Source organism: Zingiber officinale, chromosome 5A, assembly GCF_018446385.1.
Source record: "Zingiber officinale cultivar Zhangliang chromosome 5A, Zo_v1.1, whole genome shotgun sequence".
NCBI lineage: Eukaryota > Viridiplantae > Streptophyta > Magnoliopsida > Zingiberales > Zingiberaceae > Zingiber > Zingiber officinale.
This window is the reverse complement of record NC_055994.1, coordinates 102,274,053-102,291,358: the sequence shown is the minus strand read 5'-3', so window position 1 is coordinate 102,291,358 and position 17,306 is coordinate 102,274,053. Positions and strand designations below refer to the sequence as shown.

Sequence of the window (17,306 nt, the reverse complement as noted above, 5' to 3'; positions counted from 1 at the left end):
CATAAGATAGAAACTGATTCCATCAATCAATTTCAATATTTAATGCAGTACGCTCTGAAATACTACTACTGAGGACCAAATTGGGCTCTATTGACATATATAACCTGAGGCATGTAAATGTATATGCAATAAAAATGATAATCAATATTAATGTGACATTTTGATGAGCATTCATTCATAACTGTAGTAGTTCAATATTATTGAGAAGTATCCTATTTTAGTAAATACCCTATTTCTCTTGTTAATTCTTGGAAAACTTTTATGTGACTTCTACCAGTTAGCAAAAGCATGCTATTTGGAAAGGATAGACCTCTCTGCTCATGGCTTTTACATTACACCTGACATTGGTTTTGACTGGAAAGATGGAAAGGGTTCACCATTCAGTTATTTCACCTTTGGAGCTGCATTTGCAGAAGTTGAGATAGACACTCTCACTGGAGATTTTTACACAAGGGAAGCTGACATTATCATGGACCTTGGTCATTCCCTTAATCCAGCAATTGATGTTGGACAGGTGCTCATCATAACCAATTTTAATTGTTTTTTTCTTCTCATCTAAAAATATTATTTTTTTGTAGTTATTATCAAATTTGTCATTTCCCTTGAATGAAATTCATATTCATCCTTAATACTCACTGCAAATTGCCATCAATTTCATATTTATTAAGTTGAATGGATTTTAAGTCTCTTCAGTAGTATTATGCATGTTTAAGGTAATTATAAGAAGATTTTATGCTTACACCATTAGTACACAACTTTGATGTTTTCTGGATCTAATGCAGTGAAGTTGATTGGTCAGGAAAGATTTAGGATATGATGATTAGGTTTCTCCCTAATCATATCCCAAAATGGTGCTGATAACAAAAACCTTCCTCAGTAAACCAACTCTCTGTCCATCTTGTTTACACTGTCATGAAAATTTTTAATCTATAGACCTTTGTGGGTAATCTGCTAGCTGAAATTTTGCTTGGACCAAGAGTTGAGGAACCAAGCCAATTCTGTTTGGCACTGTCAGAATTTATTATTTTATTCGCTGACCAATGTCTACGATATTGGCATTGGAGCAACAATACGCAGCGCAAAGAGAGAGGGAGTGAGAGGGAGAGATAAAAGACTGAGGGGGAGAAGAATACTTTGGAGAGAGACGGATGGCGGACATAGAGAGTGCAATGAAGGTTGTGATAGAACTATTTAAGCTAATAGAAAAATTCACATTTGGATGAACGAGAAATGTCCAAGTGATCCAACTAAGTACTATATAATGCCCACAATAGATGGCGTGTACTAGAGGTGGTCCGGTCCCTACATATTGTAATAAGAGAAAAAGGAAAAATGCTGAATCACTCAGTAGGAAAGAACACAGGAAGCGTCTGTGATTGAACAGACAGAAGAACTAGTTGTGACAACTTGAAATTCTACTCATTCTTGTAACTTGACTCCTGAACCAATCCCTTCCCTGAACTGGTTCAAACTCACCGGTTTGTAGAACTGAGCCAACAACAAAACCTCAGGCCCTAGTAATGGCCCGATCTTAGCTTTAACCTGAAAATACCAATTTCAGACAAAAAAAATATAATTGTGCCCTAAATTAAAACTGAAATAATTAGATTATAACACCCTCCCATAATAGGTATTCATTGGTGGAGGTTTGGGCTACTCCACTCCCATCTTGTTTACATTGGGCTTAAGATTTACTAATAATCTCAATCATTTTTGTAGTACATAATATGCTTTTATCTGATATCCATGTTTCTAGAATATAATATTTTTCTTTAGATATTTGCTTGTCAATATGATTATGATATTTTTTCACCAAATTTTTAATTTTCACAAACTAATTTTTCTTACTGTTTTAGGCAATTTTGTAAACCCAACTTTGCGAATAATCTCAAACATTTCTGTAGTACATAATATGCTTTTATCTGATTTCAATGTCTCTAGAATATAATATTCTTCTTTAGATATTTGCTTGTAGATGAAGGGGAGCCTTGGCGCAAGGTAAAGTTGGTGCCATGTGATCAAAAGGTCACGGGTTCGAATCCTAGAAACAGTCTCTTGTAAAAAGTAGGATAAGACTGCGTACAATGGATCCTTCCCCGGGACCCCGCATGGTGGGAGCTTTGTGCACCGGGCTGTCCTTTTTTTTTTTTATAGATATTTGCTTGTAGATATGGTTATGATATTTTTCACCAAATTTTTAATTTTCACAAACTATTTTCTCACTGTTTTAGGCTACTTTGTAAACACAGCATTGCTATACTAGATTACATTCTATATTACCTTTAGAGATTTTCTAAATAAAATTCAGGTTTTCTTTACTTCAAACTTTTATTGTTACTCTACCATATTAACTCTTTGCTTCCACTTCAATGGCGTACAGATTGAGGGTGCTTTCGTTCAAGGTTTGGGTTGGATAGCACTTGAGGAGTTAAAATGGGGAGATTCAGATCACAAGTGGATTAGACCAGGCCACTTGTACACTTCTGGGCCTGGAACTTATAAAATTCCTACTGCAAATGATATTCCTCTAAAACTGAAGGTTTCACTTTTGAAGGTACCCAAAAATATTATATGTTTTATCATCATATTATTTATTGAAATTCAGTGCTCCTTAATGTATTACACACTTAGCTGTTTGTACTTTGAATGCATTGTCGTGCACCATTTGGGTTGACCTGTGAAGATGGTCTTCTCATTATTCAGGTGCCTTACACTAAAACAATTAGATGGTATTATTATAGATAACAACAAAAACTTATTCATGTCAGAAATGAGTGGAGAACAGAAGCATATGAACAGTCAGGTTCCTATAATTAGGACAAGAAATTTGGTATTCTATGTATGTCTGACTTTATTTTATAATATATTTAAGTGCATTTACTTATTTAGATTCTTATGTGAACTCAGTTCGAATTCCCAAATGCATCACTTGGAATCGAGTCATGTTAAATTGGGTTGAAGAATTGGCTATGCTGTTTCCAGCTGGTCTTAGATTTTGACATCATGATGATGAATGTAGATCATTTTTAATACATGAATCAGCAACACCTAAAATGAGTTTCTACTTATATTTTATCTGATTCTATAACTTGGCTTTAGTTACCCTGTTGGATTTATGAAAAGTTCATTTGTATGTCTCCACTTTTTGAAACTAAGAGCTTTGCCTTTGTCAGGAAAACTGTAGTGTAATCCCTAATCATTTCCCCTTTGATTGTTTGATGGTACAAGGCCTGAGCACCATGATACCCTCATCATTGTCATCCCAAATCAAAGTAGATACCTCATACGAAAAGACAAATGACAGAATTGCAGAAAGGGGAGACCCGTGATAATCAACCGCTATATATTCATCACCAACATACATAAATAGGCATATATCCTACATTGGTACTTTTCTAGATTTCATCATGTCCTATATATATATATATATATATATACTCATGAATAGGCATTATAGTGAATGCAATATAACATTTACTTTCTTGAAATTTAACACATACAACATAAGAACTGATAATGATTGGAAGACACATTGGCATGTTGATTGATAAGGCAGAGACTAAAGATTTTGTAGATCGGGCATTACATCTAGTGCAGAAGCAATCAAAGATGTTTGAATAATTATGAGATGTAGATCATTTAAAATTCACCTGAATTGGGATTATTTCCAGATGCTAGACAATCTGAAGATTAATAATGATCTAAGCCCTGAATGATCGACAGATTATCAATTATGTAAGACGTGAAAAATAAATGATTTTAAGCATCATAACATTGCTTCCTAACACTGAAATGGTCAAAAGCAATATTTGCAAGTAAACAAAAAATACTAACAAATATTTGTTGGCACAATTTGCGTACTGGACTAAATCTTGTGCTGTTACCGTAGGGTATGCTGTACTGATCTTCTAATGTGCCAAGATGGCACCGGAACTGAGATTTTAGATGCTGTTTAGAGTCCTATATATGTTAACTCGAAATCATGAGCCTTGTCTAAAGGGGAACCGATTGTGAAGGCCTTGCCGATATTTCTTTTCAAAATGGTTTCGCTTGTTATTACCGTATGGATCTAGACTTGTATGCACATGTAGGCTTTCTGTGATTCATTTTTGTGCGTTCTGTTTGCAGGGCGTTCAGAATACCAAAGCAATTCACTCTTCAAAGGCTGTTGGGGAGCCACCATTTTTCCTTGCCTCTGCAGTGCTGTTTGCTATCAAAGATGCGATCATCGCTGCCCGAGCTGAAGAAGGCTATCACGACTGGTTTCCACTCGATAATCCAGCAACTCCAGAGAGGATCAGAATGGCTTGCATCGATAACTTCACTAAGCAATTCACAACTCCTGAATTCCATCCTAAGCTCAGTATATGATCCAGAATATGATCCTTCTGGTGTACTACTGACTTGTTGATTCTCGTCCTAAGCTTTGCCAGATTATAGTATTAAAGATTAAAACATACTTTGAAAATACCCAAATTGTGTACCTATATTCATTTTTCCTCGCCGCTCATTTGTTTCGCTCGTCAATCAATAATATAATAATAATAATAATAATAATAATAATAATTATTATTATTATTATTATTATTATTAAATGATTAAAAAATCTTTAAAAATGATTTTAAAATGTTCTATGATCTAACATTCATTACTTTGAATATGATGTATTGAATTTACGTGCATGTATATAATTAAAAAAATTAGATAAATATATAGAATTTTATTTCATGTCATTTTGAGTTTTTTAATCTATTAGTCGGTTTTGATAAAAATTGATTTATAGACTTAGATAATTTAAAATGATATGAAATAAGATCTTTGTCTAGTTCTCCTTAATATATTCATATATTTAAATATTAATTTAAATATTAATTTGATAGGCTCAATAAAACTAGTGAATTTTTTTTATCATAAAAGATTTTTAAATTATTTTTTTAAAAGGTTTTTAATCCATGGATTAATTTTTTTTCCATAAAAACATATCAAATCGATTGATATAATAATCCAACTCGGCAGCAAAATGAACTAAGGGAGGGGTAAAATGAATATTTACATAATGTGGATTTTTTAAATTTATCTATGTCATTTAGATAATATAAAACATTTTTTTTCCATAAAAACATATCAAATCGATTGATATAATAATCCAACTCGGCAGCAAAATGAACTAAGGGAGGGGTAAAATGAATATTTACATAATGTGGATTTTTTAAATTTATCTATGTCATTTAGATAATATAAAACTTAAATTACGGGTTCAGCAATTTACTATTATATTAATACTTCAATGTTGTTTAAGATTTTAATTTTTAAAAGCTAATTGCTAATAATTCATTACTTAAAAAATTATTCATTACTTTTTGTATTTATAATATATTTCAAAACATACTTAAAAAATTATAAATTTTATTGGGTAAAAATGAAATGGACGTCTCAAATTAAATAAATCATTAAAGGGCATTTAAAAAAAAAAACTCAAAAAGTCGTTTCACTTTTTGGAAGAATGTTCTTATTTTCAACGCTAGTTACGAGTAATTGTTAAAGGGCATTTAAAAAAAACAAATCCAAAAGTCGTTTCACGTTTTGAAGAATATTCTTATTTTCAACGCTAGTTACGGGTAATTGTTACGACTTACGACGTAATAACTATTATAATGTGTAAGAGTTAATACAATTAATATTGTTATAGTAGTGTAGTTAGTTATATATATATAAGTTACATCAAATATTTAATCATTTAAATTGATTAATCTTAGAAGTATGTGTAAGAGTTAATATTACCACATGAGATCTTGGGGTCGAAACTCGGTGTGACCGAACATAACCTCTCCCATGTCTTGGCCATTTGCACTAATGACTAGTAGTCATCCGTGATTTATCTCTTCCGTGTTGACCTAGGGACGAGTTGGTGGGGGTGTTGGGGGCGAGCGAATCGCCTTTTGCTACATGTGTAAGAGTTAATACAATATTGTTATAGTAGTGTAGTTAGTTATAATTTTTTTTTTTAAGTTACATCAAATATTTAACCATTTAAATTGATTAATCTTAGGAGCATCGATTTAGCTTGAAGAAAATTTTTCATTGACCATCACAATAAATATAGAAGTATTGACAATATGAGTGACATAATATCATAACATTCTAGGCTTATTATTTCACTAGAGAAAAACCACTTTATGGTACTATAGAAGTATTGACAATATGAGTGACATAATATCATAACATTCTAGGCTTATTATTTCACTAGAGAAAAACACTTTATGGTACGCTGTAACTGCTACATTGAAGCTCAGGGGACAACAACTAGGGGACAACAACTAGATATAATAGTGACTAGTGGATCTAAGAATATTGGTTGTCAAGATGAACCTTCATATGTACTTCTCTGTTCAGGGGCGGATCCAAGGGGGGGTGACATCCACCGTCGCCCCCCTTGTCGGTGGTGTAACCCTTAGTATTATGGGGTTTCATTGATGAAGATGAAGAATACCGCCCCTTGTTCCATGTAAAATTGACTACGTTCAGCTTAGATCGTGATCGCCCCTCTATACTTTAATTTCTGGATCCGCCACTATCCCTGTTTACCTAGATGGTTAGTGAAAAAAATTAGATAGGGCCTAATCAATCATCCCACATTCGACGTTACTTGACCTGATTAATTATTATTTTCTATAATAGTAGTAACTTTTTTAATAGCTCCTGTAATTATTCTAAAGTAATTTAAATCAATTTAAAATAATTTTGATGGAGTTTATATAATTTTAATTATTTTAATATAATAATGTTTGAGATTTATAATTTAGGATTAAGATTTTAAAATATATTGTTTATGAATTTACCTTTCACTATATAATAGCTATTTAAGTAGCTTTTACAATTATTTTTAAAAATAATTTTAAATACTCTTGATCAAGTTGGTAAAATATATTTTTGTTACACTCAAAAGATTTTTATATATTTCTATAATAATATGATATTGTCCATTTTAGATCTTGATCCTTATGACTTTACTCTTATATTCTATTCAAAAAAATTTTCAGCTAATAAAGATATCATACATCTTTTTAAATTTATAATATTTTTTAAATTATTTTAATATAGAACTTTGATTAAATCTTAATAATTTTAATATAAGTGTTCGAGATTTTGTATTTAGAATTTTAAAATTTAGAATTTAGAATTTAATATTTAGCTATAATTATATGTTGTGCGGTAGCTATTTAGTAATACTATAACAGCTACTTAGTAACTTTAATAAAAATATTTTAATATAATAGTATTTTAGGTATAATAATTTTAAATAAAATAAAATAATCAAAATGATTAAACATGATAGTAGCTACAATCAAGGGGGGGCATCGGCGATCGCCCCCCTTGCCGGGGGTGGAATTCCTAGTATTATGGGGTTCCATCGATGAAGATGGAGGATATCGCTCCTTGTTAATCATGATCATCCTTCCATACTTAAATTCCTAGATCCGTCATTGACTACAATAATACGGGATTAAAGAATATTTTTTGGCATAAATTTTCTAATGGATCCTCCTTTTATGTTATTTGAAAAACAAACATTCTTTTAATAATTTACATAATTTGAGATATTCATTTGATTTTTACCCTATTTTATTTATTAAACTTAGTTCTTAATTTATAAGCACAATAATATACTAATAAAAGCTCACAAAATTCAAGCAATTCAAACTACATAGGTATATATATATATTTTAATTAAATAAACTGGGCCGCTTTCTCCGATTTCTAGCAGGCCAGGCCCATCATCTCAAAACGGAACACCGGACGCCTTGACAAAACGGATCAGGTTGGCGTCGAGGATCAAAGCGAACAGGGCGGCGATGGGGAAAAACGAGTTCCTGACGCCGAAGGCGATCGCGAACAGGATCAAGGCGAAAGGGCTGCAGAAACTCCGATGGTACTGCCAGATGTGCCAGAAGCAGTGCCGGGACGAGAATGGCTTCAAGTGCCACTGCCTCAGCGAGAGCCACCAGCGCCAGATGCAGGTCTTCGGCCAGAACCCCACCCGCATCGTCGAGGGTTACTCCGAGGAGTTCGAGCGAACTTTCCTCGATCTCGTTCGCCGCTCCCACCGCTTCTCCCGCGTCGCCGCCACCGTCGTGTACAATGAGTACATAGCCGACCGCCACCACGTCCACATGAACTCCACCCGATGGGCCACCCTAACGGAATTTGTCAAACACCTCGGCCGCGCCGGTCACTGCAAGGTCGAGGACACCCCCAAGGGATGGTTCATGACTTATATTGATCGCGATTCCGAGACAATCTTCAAGGACCGCCTCAAGGCCAAGCGACTCCGTGCGGATCTGGTCGACGAGGAGCGCCAGGAACTCGCAATTGCCCTCCAGATAGAGCGCGCTGCTTCCCTCGCTTCCACCTCATCTAATCTACCCGAGGGTGCTACAGATCCCAACCCGATCGTTCCTATGAAATCTGAGGTCGGAGGGAAAATTGCTTTTTCGTTTCAGCCCGCATCCTCTTCGAAGTCGAATCACGTGGACGAGCATTCCTCCAATATTTCAAAGTTAGGGTTTGATGAAGGGGCGGATGCACGGTCTGAAAGTAGAGATAAAAAACGCTCTAAATCTGCCCCTTCTGATGGCGGAGGAAAGTTGTCTGCTCTTGAAGAACTCATGAAAGAAGAAGAGAAGGCAAAAGAGAAGAGCAACAGGAAGGACTACTGGCTTTGCGAAGGTATTGTGGTGAAAGTGATGAGCAAGACCCTGGCAGATAAAGGGTACTACAAGCAGAAAGGGATTGTTAAACGGGTAATTGATAAATATGTGGGGGAGATTGAGATGCTGGAAAGCAAACATGTGCTTAGGGTCGACCAGGTGGAGCTGGAGACTGTGATACCTCAGATTGGTGGACTTGTAAGGATCGTGAATGGAGCTTATCGAGGATCAAATGCAAGGCTGTTATCAGTAGACATGGAGAAATATTGTGCAAAGGTTCAGATTGAGAAGGGGATTTATGAAGGAAGGATTCTGATGGCTGTCGTGTACGAGGACATTTGCAAGATTATGCATTGAAGGTATCAACTTTCTTCTGCTGTTTGTTGAAAAGGCTATGAACCTTCTTCACTACTCTTCTTTCAAGCTATTTTGTAAAACCAATATTTGCTTGCTTCAAAATCCCATATGTATTCATCTTGTTTTGCACCTTTAGTTTCTGTTTTGTAAAATGTTTAAGGTATTTTTGAAGCGAATGCCTTTGTGTCTGATGCAATTTGTTTATTGTGAATGGTGAATTTATATATATAACATGAATACCAAGTTGCTGCTAGAAAAAATGCCGTTTCATAAATGATATTCTGGAAATTTGTAGCGACCTTTTTGTGGTGTTTATGTTTGCTTGCTTCAGAATCCCATATGTATTCATCTTGTTTTGCACCTTTTGTTTGTGTTTTGTAACATGTTTAAGACATTTAGGAAGCTGATGCTTTTGTGTTTGATACAATTTGTTTATCGTGGATGGTGAATAACTTGAATGGCGTCTTGTTAACAATACTACATAGTCCACCAAGTCATTGCCAGAAAGGAAACCTTTTCATAAACGCTATTTTGGAAAATTTGTAATGGCTTTTTGTAGTGTTTTGATTAGTTATTGATGGAGTTTAATAATTGCAGGTTAATAAAGGCTGCTGCTTAGGGTCATATTCTGCAACTTTTTTTGGGCTGATCTGGCAGCTTTGTATTTGTATTTTTAGGCAGCCATTTTGGTAGGACCTGCCATTTGATAGTTTCTGCCTCCTATGATTTGGGATACTTATAGTTAGTTTTCTGGGTATTTGAACTTTATCGCTTCATCAACTATTTCAGACATTCTACTCGAGATTGTTGGGGATTGTTGATTTAGGCTGTTCAGTGTATCCATCAGCGGTTTTAAATCTCTATTAAAAGAGGCTATTGAGGTACTTTTGATGAGTCCCCTCTTGGGAAACTATCTTTGTTTTGATTTTTCCTGCAATGGGCATGTGACAAATTGACCCAAGCACAAGCATCCTTGCAGCAGTAAGTCACTCAACCGCATTCTCGCAGCTGCATCTTTTATCCTTGAGTCCCTTCCTCGCGATCTCACTCATGAGATCGTATAATGGCTTAGGCTATGATGGTCATATAGCGCCTATGCAATGGTATGCACTTTCTTGTAGCAGCTCCTCCTAAACTTCTTCTACGACTGATCGTTGTAGTGTTTTATTGATGTCCCTTTTTTGATTCATCAATGCCTCTCCTAGCTGCCTTGTTCATATTAGGTCAACTATTGTGGTGAGGATGCGGATTGGCAACTAATGTACTCCTTGGACCCTTCCTCCTTTGTTCAGATAAACTTATTGTTTCTATTTGGTTCAGTTGGCGTGTGATAGTATATATTTTGATTGAACTTACAATCTTTGGTAATCCTAGCCTTCTTATGATTGCTACATATATGTTTGATCATTTTCTATAAAGATATTTCATGATTATGATGCATATAAAGATTTATATCAAACATTGTCTTACCTGCAAAGAGATGATAGAGATTTGTATTTGTTTTATTGTTTAATTACATAGCATGTTTTATTTGAAAATGATAAATCAAAAATGGACTAGACAACTCAATCAAATGGAAATTTTTTATTCTTTTTTTTTTTTTTTTTATACTTCAATGGATTTTTGAGTTTAATTCTGTTTGATTAACGACATTGGTAAAATTGAGGGGGTGCTTGGTTGGATGGAATGAGAGTAAGGAATGGGAAAGAGATTGAAAGTGGGTGTTTGGTTTGGATGATTGATGATGAGTTTCACAGATTCATTATTCTACCCTAAACATGGGAATGAGTCAATACCTAACAAAATGAGGGGAATAGGAAAAAAATATTATTCGGATTCAAATCATATCCATACCCATTCTCTATTTCTATCAATTTCATTTCTATTTCCATTCCTTTCCACAAACCAAGCGCCTCTTGAATCAATTAATTAATAATTACATGAGTATAAATAATGGCTCGATTACTAATTGGTAAATGCTAAATGATTTAGTATGATTTGTAAAGTTGTAATTCAAATTTCGATTTTAAATTGAATTAAACTGAGATTACATTGAAAATTTTCAATCTAAACCGTTTCAATTTTGTTAAAAACAAAATAAGTTTGGATTTAATTTATTTATAAAATTGATAAGCTCCCTCCTTCACTCAAAACCCTAGTTCTTAACTTAGCATGTTAAATTCGCTTGCCACATATTTCTTGTTGCCGTCTCAGGTGATATCATTTATTCTAAATTGTCTAGTATCATTTTACGTCCATTAAAAATTGATTCAAAATTTATTAAAAGAAACACTGGTACAAACACCAAAGCACTACAGAAAGTGATTGGTGGGCGTGTTGCTTTGTGTTAAATGGTTAGCAAGTTCGATTGTCTCTGAAACCACGACTTGAGCATTCATATTCATTTAGGGTCGAGTTAAAGCTCATCAAAGCCGTAAAATCTGCGACTCGATCAGCCAAAGTGATCCCATCATTTTCTGCCATCAGACAGAAATGGTGGAGAAAGAATAATTCACTTTATCTCTGATGAATTGAGGACATGGTTCATAGAACTAGAATTTGGTAAAGCACGGCTTCACCACAAAGCATCAGTCATCGCTCTCAGCGAAGCAACAAAGCAATCTCTTAACATCAGCTATATTGCACTCTATATAGCCTGAATAAAAATGATTGTGTCGACTAATCAATTGTAAACCAAGCCAGAGCCGGTGCAGATATCTTCTGTCGGTTGGTTCGGAGATAGGATGCTAAAGTTGTGCGATACCATTCACACAGCCACCCGATGATTCAACTGGGCACACATTGAGTCCTCTTGTTCGCCCGGGTGCACCTCCTTTAAGAGAAGATATATCGAGCAACAACCTACCAAACATCAAGCCAAGGGTGGTTAGATTTTCCACATAGGTTGTTGTATTGAATCTGGCAGTGTGTAGGATGACTTACAAATCTTTATCACCACAGTGGAGGAATGTTTTATCCCTCTTGAATTCTACGTCGGACACAAGAATCTTCGAGTTCTTCATGGCTGAATGAACAGGATATTTGTAACTTCGCTTTGAGAAATCAGAATACTTGAAAGCGACATTACAGTATAACTTACTTGATCGATGTAAAGGAGTAGCTAGTTCATCTGAAGCAATTAATTTCTGCAAAGGGAAAAACAATTTGGAAAAGTTTTTAGAACAAGCTTGTCGGACATTTGGATCCACAACTATGTTGGTTATATGTACACAAGGTGAAGATAGCTTGAGTACTTAGCATGAAAGGGAAGCAAGCACCTTAAGATTGTCATAGCAAAATTCTAGTTCATCGTTCACCAACAGATGATCAAAAGGACCGTGAGATTTTGCTTCATCGAGCTCTGCCTTGGCATTTCTTAGCCGTTTCTGGATCTGCTCCTCGACCTCTGTTCCACTGTTCAAAAACAAGAAGCATCAAGACACATACTAGATTTGTTGTGATCTGATGAGTGCATGAGCAGAAATAGCATCTAGTGTTCTCAAATGTGATTATATACCGTGCTCGTAACCGCTTCTCAAGCTCTTCAAACGATGGAGGGCAGATAAAAATAAAGATCGCATCAATAGAACTTGCCCTCACTGATCTCGCTCCTTGCACATCAATGTCAAGAATGCATCTCTGAGAATATAAAGTCCTGTAAGCAGAACAGAAAAAACACAGAACAGACTCCCTATTGAAAAATCAGATATCAAAATTCAGTACCTTCCTGGAATCTGTAACGACTTCAACTGCTTCAATACTCGTTCCATAAAGGTTTCCGTGAACGGAAGCAAACTCTAAAAATTTCCCATCTCTTATATCTTGCTCCATAGTAATCCGATCTGTGAAGTGGTAGTGGACTCCGTCTGATTCTTTCTCTCTTGGTGCTCGAGTTGTGTGGCTCACTGAAAATCCATAAGTTGATGGAAATTCCTTCATAAGTTTGTTTATCAAAGTGCCTTTGCCCACACCAGAAGGACCACTGATAACAATTGGTTTTGGTGCATTGCCAGCTACACCCTTACTCCATGCAACTACCTCGGTGCCAAATACCTTCTTTTGCTCCTTAACAAAAGGGGTATCCACCTACGAAACACAAGGTTAAAATGCTAAAATGAACACTTTAGCATCTAAATTCTTTTAGCAAATGCAAAAAAAAAAAAAAAAAAAAAAAGAAAAAAAGAAAAAAAAGAGTCAGTTCAAACCTCAAGAAACCAGATGCAATCATCCAACTCGGAATCCCTCTTAACAATCAATATCCTATCTTTGTTCAGAAGAACAGCTGAGTGGCCTCCCACATGGATTGGCTTCATACCAAGAACAGTCGGGATTATCCTGCCCAAGTCAGTAGATGAATCTAAATATGTATAACTTTGTATAAAAACCTGACTGACACAAGAGAGAGAGTGGATACACACCATGATCTTGTAATGTTATCAAAAATCTTTACATTTGTTGGCGAATTTCCTCCATACTCTGATCCTTTAACTACATACTGAGCATGGAAATACAAACTTTCAGATCTTCCTAAAAAAATGTTTACATCAGCCATGCTTGAAAATGGCTAACCATCTTATTGGCAAAGTTGGTAGAGGTCTGATAGGCTGCTGACTCAGAGTCATAAGCAACAGACAATTTCTCAACCGAGCTGTTCAGAATATACTCAGGAACTTCTTCCCCCTGATGATGATGAATTCCCATAAAAATAACATCAGACAACAATTTTCTGACAAAATTACATTTATAAACAGAAGGATTCTTCAACAATCTTCTGTTTTAGGTGAACTAACCATTAAAACAAGCGCTGATTCTTCAACAATCTTCAGCTCCTGAATGAAGTTAGTCGGTGGCAAAGTCAATTGAAAGATTTAACAGATCCAATAAAAGAAGCAAATAATTCAAATTCAATAAATGCAGGTCAAAAACAAGTTCTTTAAGAACTAGAGCACATGAACAAACAAATTGAAAATCGAACCCAATCTTCCACAAGCTGGACGCCACTAAATCTTCTTTTTGGCTGATTGTCAATATTGCAGAGAACAAAGCATAGGATAACAGGAAAGAACAATGGGGTAAAAAAGAACGAGAAAAAAAACCCAATCTTTCCCCGACAAAGACTCAAAATTTCCTTCTTTTAGCCAAATCAAAATTATGATTAGAAGACCTGGAAGACAATCCTAAAGACGATTTCTTTTTGTCCTCCAATGCCAATGTAAACCGTGAAAAAATCAAGCCAAAATAAAGCAGAACAAGAAAAACAAATCCCAAATTACGACAAAAGTAAAACGTAGAAGGAAAGTGCTCTGAGATCTCGAACCTACCTTGATCTGTGGACGAAAAAACCCAAAAGGGAAAGGAGAAGAGTTTGTCCTGGAACGAAGAATTAGCGGAAGCAAAGGCGGCTCTCAAACAGCCAATCTTTCCCTATTACTGCTCTCTTCGATTCCTTTCCTATCAATCTCCCTCTTTAAATACACAGGACGCGTAGATTCGTTGAACTTGCAGCAAAGAACTCGCGATTTCCTTCAATCAAACAAAAAAAAATATTAAAAAAAAAGGATCGAGAAATACCAAAAGCGCCGCTTCTTTCGGACGAGGAAGTAGAAACCATGGACCGGACAACGAACGATCAAGATGATCGAACTGCTGGATGACTTGATCTAGACCGTTCATTTATTAAGAGCGATACATTCGTGGTAGTCATTCGTGGGGCAGAATAAACGCGCCCCGTAATGGACGGTCGAGGTTAATTTTGATGAGAAAACACGGAAATTTATGCGACAGGAACAAGATTCCGGGTCCCTGTTCCGAGAGGACTTGAATGGACATATTAATGTGATTAATATTCATTAATAATATTGGGCAATTAAATTAAGAAAAAAACTTATAATTCATGAAATCTTAGGAAAGATATATGAAATTGTATGGTCATGACCTCTCGTTAAACATTACGCTAGATTTATTGTAGATATGTTCTTATTTTGAATTAATATCTTACGAACTGTGATCTTATCATGCAAAAGTAACAAGTCACCAGAAAATTATTATTATTTTTTTTGTTAGATGGGAAAAAAATTGATAAGGTTGGAAATGACAACAATAACGTGCAAAGGGATGGCCCACCATGCAGTCCTTTTTCTCCTTTGGGCCCCACTTAAATCACACACACTTGTATATTTAAATATACAAATACTTTAAATCACACACTTAAAAATTAAATCACGCCTTAAATTAAAACTTTATTTTAAATTTTATATAAAAATATCTATATCAGTTATTCTATTCATTTTATAAATAATAATTTTTTAAATTTAAAAAATAAATTTTATTCGGTAAATATTAAAATAATCTTTCCATCTTTCTAATAAAAAAAATTCTCTTTCCTTCCTTTAATAATAAAATATAAGAAGAAAAAAAGAAAAAGAAAAAACTAAATATATGATAAATTATAGAAAAACTGATTTATTGTGTTGTCAAAATAAATATTTAAATTTAATAAAATAATTTTTATTCTAAATTTTAGATTTTAAATGAGGATTTTAATATAAAATATGTTCGGTTAAGATAGATTTTATTTATAATTTTTAAAGTTATTATTAAGGACGTAAAATTAATACAAACATATTTATAGCTTATAACCTACGCATTGAATAATAAGACTAGCTACAGATAGCTATGGCCGGAGACGTCACATAGCCTTGTTTGAGATGAATTCGAATATTCCTTGGCCAATACGGAATAATATTAAAAAAAATCAATGAAAAAAAAGACAAATTTAAGTTGCATTTAAATAATTAAATTCTTGATCAATAAAATTCTTTTTTTTAATAAAGAAAATTTGGTTATAAATTACGCAAAGTGACGAAAGTTGAACCACCACTCAAGTTGATCAGTCAAACAATTGCGTTAAAAGCAATTAAACAAATGTATAATACATGATTAATTAATTAATTAGGATTTAGGATTCAATGGGTAACTTGCCCATCAGAAAGTGCAGCCTTGCTTTTGAAATGGTCTAAGTCAAATGTTTCTTTTTCATAATAAAAACAAACACAATCACATTGTAAATATGTAAATAATTTCATAGTTCTTGATGAACAATGAATTGGAACAAACATAATATTGTTTATATTAAGTGGTCCAATATTAGTAGTCGTATGGTAAGATTAAGATATAAATAGATAAATTATAAAAGATATTTTTACTGTAATGAGTTTTTGCATAATGAAAATCAAACATTTAAGAAGATATTTTACATTGATTTAGAATTGATCTCAAAATTTATTAAAATCACATTGTGTCAATTCATGAGGTCACTCAGGATGTTCTAGTGGCTAGTGCATGAAATGTTATCATTATGAGATTTGAAGTTCGAATCTCGATAAAATTGAAGAAAATATTTAAATCCGTGATTTACCTTTTCCATGTTGACTCTTGGACGAATTGACACAAACACCATAGATAAATATAATGATGAATCCACGATAAAACATTTAAGTTTTTTATCTGATTATTCCATCCTCTATTCTCCTAGTAATATCATTCGTTTTCTTTCCTATATGTTTGTTTGTTATCAGCACTAAAACATCATATCAGAACTATTTGGATGAAATAGCACTCGAATGTGTGGCCTTGGAAACTCTTCGTACTGCATCTATTTTGAAATTAAGCTAACATTAAAATAGAACACTCAATTAAAAAATACTGAACTTCTGAATCGTCTATCGTAAACATTTTTCGATTTATCTTCGATGGGTCCTTATTGTCGGTGAAAAAATTTCATCTACTGAACCGATAGTCCAAGTTTTAGCTGATTCAATATTTTTTTAATCATCCATTTTGGCATTGTACAAAGAATATATGAGTAGGCGATCCATTGAATTAAATGGAATGGACGAAAATATCTTCTTTGATGTGTATACTATCACCTCATCTGTCAAAAACTATGGAATATAATTGTGATATCGTCACGGAATTCAGGCACACTAGTCAATAGGATGCACCTATGAGGCCCAATCCCGAGATGCATCATGATGCCCTATCACCCTGAGCCCACAGCCCGGCCCAAACCCGAGTGGATTGTGGGTGTCGAACAGCTGCTGAGCCCGAGTGGATTGTGGGCATCAACTCTCGAGCACCACAAGCCCGAGCATCCGAGCACTCGAACGAGTTGCACTCCTGAGCACCCTGGAGTCCGAGCGGATTATATTTCTAAATACATGTGTGTCCGATCCCGAGTGA

General features: G+C 34.5%; 3 protein-coding genes across 3 annotated transcripts in view; 2 read left to right on the top strand and 1 right to left on the bottom strand.

Annotated features, from left to right (window-relative positions):
* The window catches only part of LOC121981268 (xanthine dehydrogenase-like), a 38,088-nt gene extending 33,578 nt beyond the window's left edge, over positions 1–4,510 (top strand). The window contains exons 12-14 of the mRNA XM_042533708.1: positions 278–514; positions 2,381–2,554; positions 4,129–4,510. Coding sequence (XP_042389642.1) covers positions 278–514; positions 2,381–2,554; positions 4,129–4,371 — 654 coding nt within the window. The 3' untranslated portion in view covers positions 4,372–4,510. The remainder of the gene's footprint in view (positions 1–277; positions 515–2,380; positions 2,555–4,128) is intronic.
* A 3,303-nt stretch (positions 4,511–7,813) lies between these two features.
* On the top strand, positions 7,814–10,410 carry LOC121981266 (KIN17-like protein). Its single transcript, XM_042533705.1, has 2 exons — positions 7,814–9,067; positions 9,663–10,410. Exon 1 carries the CDS (start codon positions 7,854–7,856, stop codon positions 9,063–9,065), a length of 1,212 nt encoding a protein of 403 aa, XP_042389639.1. The 5' UTR covers positions 7,814–7,853; the 3' UTR covers positions 9,066–9,067; positions 9,663–10,410.
* Positions 10,411–11,527: 1,117 nt separating this feature from the next.
* Positions 11,528–14,651, bottom strand: LOC121981267 (guanylate kinase 1-like). Its single transcript, XM_042533707.1, has 11 exons — positions 14,387–14,651; positions 13,856–13,894; positions 13,635–13,745; positions 13,484–13,560; positions 13,271–13,400; positions 12,789–13,151; positions 12,583–12,704; positions 12,344–12,479; positions 12,166–12,211; positions 12,009–12,090; positions 11,528–11,927 (listed from the first exon to the last, which is right to left on the bottom strand). The coding sequence occupies exons 2-11, from the start codon at positions 13,856–13,858 to the stop codon at positions 11,813–11,815; spliced, it is 1,185 nt and encodes a 394-aa protein (XP_042389641.1). The 5' UTR covers positions 13,859–13,894; positions 14,387–14,651; the 3' UTR covers positions 11,528–11,812.
* Positions 14,652–17,306: the final 2,655 nt, after the last annotated feature.

Coding starts and splice junctions, on each gene's coding strand:
- LOC121981266 (XM_042533705.1), top strand. CDS start 7,854: ATGGGGAAAAACGAGTTCCTGACGCCGAAGGCGATCGCGAACAGGATC.
- LOC121981267 (XM_042533707.1), bottom strand. Junction 13,152..13,270: donor ATTGCATCTGGTTTCTTGAG/GTTTGAACTGAC, acceptor TGTGTTTCGTAG/GTGGATACCCCTTTTGTTAA. Junction 12,705..12,788: donor TCGTTACAGATTCCAGGAAG/GTACTGAATTTT, acceptor TTATATTCTCAG/AGATGCATTCTTGACATTGA.